The 9,720-nt window shown below is 36.6% G+C and overlaps 1 protein-coding gene across 1 annotated transcript in view; it reads left to right on the top strand.

The window, feature by feature from the left end:
* LOC128661490 (ubiquitin-conjugating enzyme E2 E2) overlaps positions 1-8,669 on the top strand; it is a 141,198-nt gene extending 132,529 nt beyond the window's left edge. The window contains exon 4 of the mRNA XM_053715739.1: positions 7,972-8,669. Coding sequence (XP_053571714.1) covers positions 7,972-8,069 — 98 coding nt within the window. The 3' untranslated portion in view covers positions 8,070-8,669. The remainder of the gene's footprint in view (positions 1-7,971) is intronic.
* Positions 8,670-9,720: the final 1,051 nt, after the last annotated feature.

Here is a 9,720-nt window from a genome sequence, read left to right on the forward strand (position 1 = left end):
TCAGAAAATCCAAAATTCTTTCATCTTGCCTCACTTTGCAGTCGACTGCTTAGCCATCAGTGGCTCAATGTATGGAGTTAATTGGTCTGATGGTCGCTTTCATGGGCATCATTCCCTTTGCTCGATTCCATTTGAGAGCTCTGCCTCAGATCTGTCTCAGAGGATAGATCTAGATCAGGCGACTCAAGACTTTCTCCTGTGGTGGCTTTCTCAGGAGCATCTGTCTCTAGAACATGCTTCCGGAGACCTTCCTGGGTGAATGTCACCACGGATGCCAGCCTGCTGGGCTGTGGGAGCAGTCTTGGTCTCATTAAAGGCGCAGGGACTATGGACTTGGGAGGAGTCTGCTCTTCCCATAAATATCTTGAAGTTGAGAGTGATTTCCAGTGCTCTGATGGTTTGGCCTCAGTTGTCCTTAGCCCAGTTTATCAGGTTCCATTTCGACAATATCACCTCTGTGGCTTACATTAACCACCAGGGAGGAACTTGGAGTTCCTTAGCCATGAAGGAGGTGGCTCGGATTGTTCTGTGGGCGGAAACTCACAGTTGCTGTCTATCTGCCATCCACATTCCAGGGGTGGACAACTGGGAAGCGGACTTCCTGAGCAGACAGACTTTTCATCCATGGGAGTGCGCTCTCCATCCGGAGGTGTTTTCCAGGTTAACCCTCAAATGGGGGGTGCCGGAGTTGGATCTGATGACGTTGCAGCAGAACGCCAAGCTTCCAAGGTACGGTTCAAGGTCAAGAGATCCGCAGGCCACTCTGATAGATGCCTTGGCGGTTCCTTGGGATTTCAGTCTAGTGCTCTAAAATTCTACCTACAGGCGACTAAGGATTTTCACCAGTCTTCTGCCCTGTTTGTTTGTTTCTCAGGAAATTGTAAGGGTCAGAAGGCTACCGCTACTTCTCTTTTCCTCTGGTTGAGAAGTATAATTTGTTTTGCTTATGAGACTGCTGGTCAGCAGCTTCCTGAGAGAATTACAGCTCATTCCACTAGGGCTGTCTCTTCTTCTTGGGCCTTCAAAAATGAAGCTTCTGTGGAACAGATTTGCAAGGCTGCAACTTGGTCTTCTCTGCATACTTTTCCAAATTTGATAATTTTGCCTCGGGTGAGGCTTCTTTTGGGAGAAAGGTTCTTCAAGCGGTGGTGCCTTCTGTTTAGGTCTGCCTGTCTTGTTCTCCCTCCCTAGTCTTCTGTGTCCTCTAGTTTGGGTATTGGTTCCCAACAGGAATTGATGATGTCGTGGACTCACCATATCTTAAGAAAGAAAACAAAATGTATGCTTACCTAATAAATTTATTTATTTCCGGATATGGTGAGTCCACAACCTCTCCCTTTTTTTTGTAAGACAATCATTTTTTAATAAACCTCAGGAACCTCTACATCTTTGTGTTGCTCCTTTTTTGCATTTCCCTTCGGTCGAATGACTGGGATTTGTGGAAAGGGCAGTGCTACTTAACAGCTTGGCTGTGGTGCTCTTTTCCTCCTCCTGCTGGCCAGGAGTGATATTCCCAACAGTAATTGATGACGTTGTGGACTCATCATATCCGGAAAGAAAGAAATTTATCAGGTAAGCATAAATTTTGTTTTTTACCTCTGTGATTATCTTGTATCAGTGCTGGCTCCTAGGAACTCCACATGCGTGAGCACATTGTTATCTATATGACACACAAGAGCTAAGTGGTGAAAAACTGTCAAAATGCCCTGAGATTAGAGGCAGCCTTGAAGGCTTAGAAATTAGCTCATGAACCCCCTAGGTTTAGTTTTCAACTAAGAATACCAAGAGAACAAAGCAAAATTGGTGGTAAAAGTTAATTGGAAAATTGTTTAAAATTGCATGCCCTATCTGAATCGTGAAAGTTTATTTTGGACTAGACTGTCCCTTTAAATCAAGCAAACAGCTCCAGCATGATGGCTGCCTGTAACCATCCTAGTTAGGGAGGGAGGTAAAAACCTTAGCTCTATAACTAGTGCGTATTACGCCCGTAAACATACGCAGTGAAAGAACTGCAAGTTTCTTCCTCATTTTTAGCAGCAAAATAGATAATGCATGTTAATTACTAACTTTGTCTATATCAACCACGTTATTTAATTAGCCCAAATCTTTTCTTTGTTGTATAATGCCCCTTTAAGGGGAAGATGGCTGGTCAGAAGCCATCAAACAAAGCCAAGCTGCTTTAATTTTTGCGCACACACACACTCGCATACATATATATATACTGTATATATCAAAAATACATTTTTAAAAAAATGCTCAATTCTGGCCAAGACAGGACTGCATTTAACTTCAGTAGTTCTCCTTTAAATATTTAATAATTTCCTATTATCTGCTTGCCTGCCTTAAATAGTTGTATAATGATGACAGTATTGATCTGCAGATTGATAGATTTGACCTATACATGTCAAATTAATTTCTTTACTGCCAGAGGGATGACCCGCATGTTAACTCTAAAGAGGCTAATGTGTGCTACAATTATTTGATTGCGCAATTTTATTAAATTGATTTCAGGCTCACATACATTTGTCTAGGATATAAGTGTTTTGGTACACTGTTTATGATAAAAACACCACTGTGGTTTATTAATGTATTCTGTTAGTTTCCTTAAAAACATGTCCCTAATTGTTAAAGTGCCAATTCAGTTAGTGCACAGAGTTACAGTAATAGATATAAGTCAAATAAGTGAGCCATTTGCAGAAAATGCTTTAAAGATTTTAATCTGTAACTTTGCAAGTTACAAATGTGGTTATGGGGAGATTATTTGACAATGTTTTCAATCTTTAAAGGGATAGAAAAATCAAACTTAAACTTGCATGATTCCGATAGAGCTTGTCATTTTAAGAAAGTTTTAAATTCACTTCTATTTTCAAATGTGCTTTGTTTTTTTGGTATCCCTTGTTGAAAAAGAATACGCACATATCCTACACTAGTGGGAGCTAGCTTCTGATTGGTGTCTGCACACATTTGTTTCTTGTGATTGGATAACTAGGTTTGTTCAGCTGGCTGCCAGTAGTGCAATGATGTTCATTCAGCAATTGATAACAAGAGAATGAAGCAAATTTGATAATAGAAGTAAATTGGAAAGTTGAAATTGTATGTTCTATCCAAATCATGAAAAAAAATTTGGGGTTTCCTGTTCCTTAAAAAAAATATATTTTAAAATGAGTTTTCTGATCCAGGTAACATTTACATGAATAATTTATATAGGCTTTTAATATTGTGCTCTCCTACATTACACTACTTCAGTTTAATACTACTGAGTAAAATCAATTGAACTTTCATTTCCTCCTAGCTTGGTTGTATGATAATGGGTCATTATATTTGTCTTTGCCAGCAAATGAAAATATCTCTATGTATACTTTGCTCATTTGAGTTTCTCACTGGGTGTCTATAATACATTGTATTCAGTTGCTGTGGATAATTGTTACATATATTACAGCTTCAGACTTCTGAGGCATGAGCTGCAGTTAGGCAGAAAACTGGTGCTAAACAGCCGTGGTGAGAATACTAAAATGTGGTTCTCCTGGTAAATATGAAAGCAATAAGATCTAGATTTTATGGCTTCCAAAATGGATTCCTATGTTTTTCCTATCAGGAGATGGTATTGCAATAAGCCAAGATAAAATTTTGCCTGGCTTTCCTGTAACGTGACAACCAAGTTTAAATCTGTTCTTCTCTTCACTGCTTTTATTTTTATTTATTTTTTTATTATTATTCTACTACTACAATGTAATAATAATAATACAATAATAATAATAAACTATAGATGATTAATTATCATTTTAAAGCCTAATTTAAAAAAAAAAAATGAGCTCAAGCTAAAGGGTAGTAGATTCAGGAGTAATTTGAGGAAGCACTTCTTTACAGAAAGAGTGATTGATTTATGGAATAAACTTCCTCAAGAGGTAGTAGCAACAAACACTGTGGGGGACTTTAAAAATGCATGGGACAAGCATAGGGCTATCCTACAAACTAGATAAGTTTATACTGTTAGGTAAGGTCGGGCAGACTTGCTGGGCCTATGGCTCTTATCTGCCGTCAATATCTATGTTTCTATAGGAGGGCTACCAAAATGGTACATGGTCTATGTTTCTATGTAAAATAGTCTGGCATGCCGATCATTTTATAGTATTACTTTAGCACAGTACTCTTGAAGGGTAGCCAGCCCCTGCTCTACAGAGTCTAGATCATATCATATAGTCTAGTTGTATTACCCTTAGAGAGAAAATGCACAGTAGTTAATTGCAAAATTATAGTTAAATAAATATAATATGATTTTGATAGAGCATGAGACTTCCGATTTACTTCATTATCAAATTGTGCACAGTCTTTTTATATGACCACTTTCTGAGGCACCAGCTACTACTGAGCATGTATAAGAGTTCATAGTCTGTGATTGGCTGAGCACTGTCACATGATACAGGGGGCCTGCAGATATAATACATTTTGAAATTCATAAAAAAAAATCTGCTGTTCATTTCAAATTCAGAGTAAGTGTATTTTCTTTTTATTACTTGTTGATTATGCAAATCTACTGTAGAAACAAGGCTAAGAAAACATGATACCCATTTATCTCTCATCTGCAAAAATATAATCATAAACTGTAACAGGTGGCATGATAGACAGCCTGGCATTCTGTGTACAAAGCATCTCGGTCTCTGGAAATTCCACTTTTATACTTTTGTGTCTTTAGAGACGGTTATGTATCTTTTTATTGTGTGCATTTCCTGTGATGCTACATAATCTATAAGCAGTAAAAGGATATCACGTGATTAAATTAAACTTTATCCTGCTTATGTTTTCACAACAGATCTATGTTTATCAATGAACAGAGATAATGCTATATTTATACTAGTGCATTGTAGAAAGAAATTGTACACATATATATTACTGTACTCAAAATCTGAGAGATCTTTATTCAAAGGAATCGAAGATGGTATTTTGGGAAAAATGAACACGAAAAGGTTTATATTTTAATTATGTCATTATAATGAGAGTTTTTAACTTTATAAAATACACTTTATGTAAAACAGGTAATCTCTGGTGTACACTGGTGTAACAATGGGGATCTCAGGGGGCGCAGTGGTGACCTGGCCCAGCTACGTTCCTCCCTCCTGCATTATTTAATGACCTATATTGTGGTGCAACTGCTGGGAGGAACAAAGGTCCCACAGACCAGGAGCCAGTGCAGTCCCTGGTAGTTAGCTGCAGGCTTTACCCATGTCTGTGTGAGTACTGGTGATCCCCAGGAGACTGACCATGCTTGCAGATATGAGCAACAATTGCCCACGTGTTGAGGGAGTGCATGGGCATTCAAGCAGAGTTTGGTGGGAGACTGGCATTTGCAGGCACTGGTCTCAAATCAGGAACACAGATGTGTGCACACCATAGAGTTTGAAGAAGTTGGGGCACTTTCTTACACTTAGCCTGTGGCCCAGTGATTTCTACTTACACCCATCGTACGTTAGTTATCGATTTGTTGCTTCCTTATACAATGTATATATATTGTTTCATTACAAGCATGTTTAACTCTTGTCATAGTGTAACTACTAGATGAGAGGGGAACTTATTCACCAAACAGCTAGGCTTTATAGAGCCCCAAATGGTGCACCAACATTCTGCTGTCACTCAGGTGTTCAAAGAATTAATTGTATCACTGAGTGCAGTCAGTGTAACCTTTAAAAGATCCCAGTGGTGGATAAAACATTGCTCTTGTGTTCTTAGTGTTTTAAATATACTTTATATACAAAATCCACAATTGATTGTTTTGTAGTTCAATTATTGAACTATAGGGAAGATTTATCAAGCTGCATTTGCAGGTTTTTAGGTGTTGCCGTACAGGCTCACATAAGCAAGTCTGCTACCACAAATCTGTCAAGCAGAAACGCCTTCTTTAACATTGCTTACTCGTTCAAGGTGATTTATTACCCCAGGGCCCAATGGTTTCTAGTAATACTCTGCCCTTGTTTTTTATTGTATGTGTGTGTGTGTGCACTTTTATATTATATATAACTTGTGTGCACACTGAATTATACTGCTGACTGATAAATGTTGTATGTATTGTATGTTTAGTATGTTGACTGAGGTACAATATTCTTTACTATCATACAAAGAGAAAAGAAGTGAAGCACCTTTGAAACTAGATCACAATCAATTTCTGACCCATGTTAGAGCCAGTAATATAGCAAATATTCTATATACAAATTTTGGTTTCTAGAAAATTTAAAGTGTTGATTGATGCTATATAAAGCATATTTGGAGGTGACACTTTTCCCACATATTTGCCAGCGTTCTCTAAAATGCACATTTATTGTTTTCTGCTAATGCTGCACAGTGTTTAGAACAATCAGAAGCATCCTGTCCCCTTGGGGTGAGGACAGATGGAGCGTATCACTTTTTATGTGAGGCACTCATAAAAACAGAGTTATTCCAATAGACTAGTTTTGCATAATAAAAACCTGGGAGTTAGGAGTTCTACCGTGTATAAGTGATTTCATTGCACTGTCAGAATTTAAAGGCATGAAATGGAATTATAATAAAAATCATTCTTTGTCCAATTAAAATTATTTTTGTGCTTCCTCAATGAGAGAAACCGAATAACACAAAAGTATGGTTTAGTGTAATGAGTAGAAACTGAATAGAATATTATTTTAACATTAGTGTGTTTGCTGATTTTACTGATTGTCTGTGTATTCTCTCTCTTATTCTCAACAATATAAAGGTGACTTTTTTCACAGATATCCACATCAAACAGCATGTCCACTGGTGCAAATGATTTTGTGTATTGATATGCAAATTGGATTAATAATTCCTCATCTCATTGCTTCTAAAATCTGAAGAATCCTTACACCAATGGAAACACTGACTGCTAAGCATTTCTGTGGAAAAAAAAGTCCTCTATTATGTTTGAGGGAACATAAGTTTATTTTTCTTTATAACTTAACATATGGTGGAAGGGATTTTACATTGTCTATTTTTTACTCACTTTAACATACTTTTTTTGTCAGTAACAGTTGTCCTGTCATTTTTAGTATGCATTGATTTTGCTCTTTTTATGCACCCATTTTACTGGCCTGACAAGATTGTCCACATGGAGAGGTTGACTGGGCAAATGTGACGACAGCTCTGTAATACAAAAATGACTGATAGTGGCTGAACATTTACTTCATTTATGCATTGTTCACAATAAGGACATTAAGGTGCAAGCAAGGAAGATATTCTAATGTGTTCGAGCATGTTATTGTATCATTGCTTGTATGTGACTATGGGCCCGATAACATAAAAACTATTATACACTACTGGGAGCTAACTGAACACAACTGGTGAGCCAATGACAAGCGGCATATGTGCATAGCCACCAATCACCTGCTAGCTACCTGCCTAAGTATTTTTTTTAGCTAAGGATACCAAAGTGAATTTGATAATAGAAGTAGAATAAAAAATCTCTGAAAACTGCATGATCTTTTTGAACCATTAAAGAGACATGAAACCCAATTTTTTTTTTCTTTCGTGATTTAGAAAGAGCATGTCATTTTAAACAACTTTCTAATTTACTTCTATTATCTAATTTGCTTCATTCTCTTGATATCACTTGCTGAAAAGCATATCTAGATATGCTCAGTAGCTGCTGATTGGTTGCTGCACATAGAGGCCTTGTGTGATTGGCTCACACATGTGCATTGCTATTTATTCAACAAAGAATATCTAAAGAATTGAGCAAATTAGATAATAGAAGTAAATTGGAAAGTTGTTTAAAATTGCATGCCCTATCTGAATCATGAAAGTTTAATTTTGACTAGACTGTCCCTTTAATGAACACAAAAATGAACAAGCAAAAAGCCCTGGAACATTTTCAGAGCAGAAATTAAAAGATAATAAAACAAGGATTTGACCGTTGAGCATTGTTAGGCAATAAATGTTTGTGTTAATTCATTATATAGTTAATTACATTTTATTTTCTCTTTTTTAAAGCTGATCCTCTGGTCGGAAGCATCGCCACTCAGTACATGACCAACAGAGCGGAGCATGACAGAATGGCCAGGCAGTGGACCAAGAGATACGCTACATAAGAACTGAACACACTGAGCCTGTGCAAGCACATTCACTAAGTGCATCAATAGCCCTTTTCCTTGACTTTTTTTTATTTTAAAAAAAACATTTTGTGAAAAAAAATACTGTATGTTCTTTTTGTTTTTATTAAGACTTTAACTTGAATTTCCCCAAGGAATACCTGGGAATTTTAGTTTGTGTGAATATGTGATAGTCTAGAGCTTTGTTTGAAAGCCTTGTAACAATGTTTTGGTTTTTTTTTGTTTATTTTCTTTTGGAAGGAGAGTATAATTTAATTTTGGTTGTCTCCTTTCTATATATTTAGATTTTTTTTTTTGTTAAGAATTGATTTTTTTTTTGTACTTTAAGTCTTTCATGGTGGGTGCATGCTCCAGGGAACAAACTTTTATATAACATTTGAAATCAAGAATCACTGTGCATAACTAGGCTGTGTTTCTCCCCTTTCCCCGCCCCCGAGGACTTCCTGAATGAACAAAAAAAGAAGTGTGTATTTTGATCTATTTAAAATTGCTTGTAAATTACTTTAGCGGGATATGGAGCAGTTGGTGTACACTTGTGTTATTAAGCACTCAATAAAAACACTGCTGATATATATTTTATGCGGAGTTCCATCTTACATTTGATTTTCCAACATCTTTCTCTCCAGTGACATTTTATCTGATTCCCCAAAATGATTTTTGTATGTGTTAGGAACAAGAAGATATGTTGTGGAAGTTTTTGAATGAATGGAAAACTACTTATGGCAACACAAGGATGCTATTGCATTACCGCAAGTTATTGGCCAGGAGTCCACAATTAGCTACCTTGTTCATGTTTTAAAGGGACATAAAAGTCTAAATTAATCTTTCATGATTCAGATAGAGCATGCAATAAAAAAAATTCCTGTTTACAGCTATAATAAAATGTACTATGCTCTCTCAGTATGCTTTGTTAAAACCTTGCTGCTTTCCATAGGAGTGTACCTAGGCAGGCTCATGATTGTTCATGTGTCATAAAGGATCAATAAATACAGTACATTTGAAAAACTGACAAATACACAATAAAAAGCACTTTGAATTTGAAACGAGCAGAAGAATATTTTCTGGCAAATTGCAAAATTAATCCAATTTTTCCTAACCCGTGTCATGTGACAGCCATCAGCCAATCACAAAATGCATATATGAACTGTATATACTGTGCACTTATGCGCATGCTCAATAGGAGCTGGAGCCTGATAATGTGTGCATATAAACATAATGTGCATGTTTTGATAATGGAAGTATATTGGAAATGCTCTATCTGAATCATGAAACTTTATTTTTACTTTAGTGTCCCTTTAAACGCTAAATGTATCATGTTGTTACAAACTTAATGCAAATACAGCTGTCATGTGTAAAAGTGCAGAAGAACTGAGTGCACATCTGGCAGCTTCGCTTCACTACATCAGACAGCTCCAGTGAACATGATCTTTCCATTCTCATTGCTCATACTTCCTACTGGTGTTCATTGGGTAATAAGTAAAATGCTCATTATTCTAATTAGATAATGAACATAAGTAATAAGTACCTTTTTTTAGCCAATGGGTGTTAGCTGCAAGTACATATCTAATATTATTCTATAAGTTTTAGATTACATCTAAGTAGTTGTTTTTGTCACAATTTTTAGACCAAA

Source organism: Bombina bombina, chromosome 5 (assembly GCF_027579735.1).
Source record: "Bombina bombina isolate aBomBom1 chromosome 5, aBomBom1.pri, whole genome shotgun sequence".
Taxonomy (NCBI): domain Eukaryota; kingdom Metazoa; phylum Chordata; class Amphibia; order Anura; family Bombinatoridae; genus Bombina; species Bombina bombina.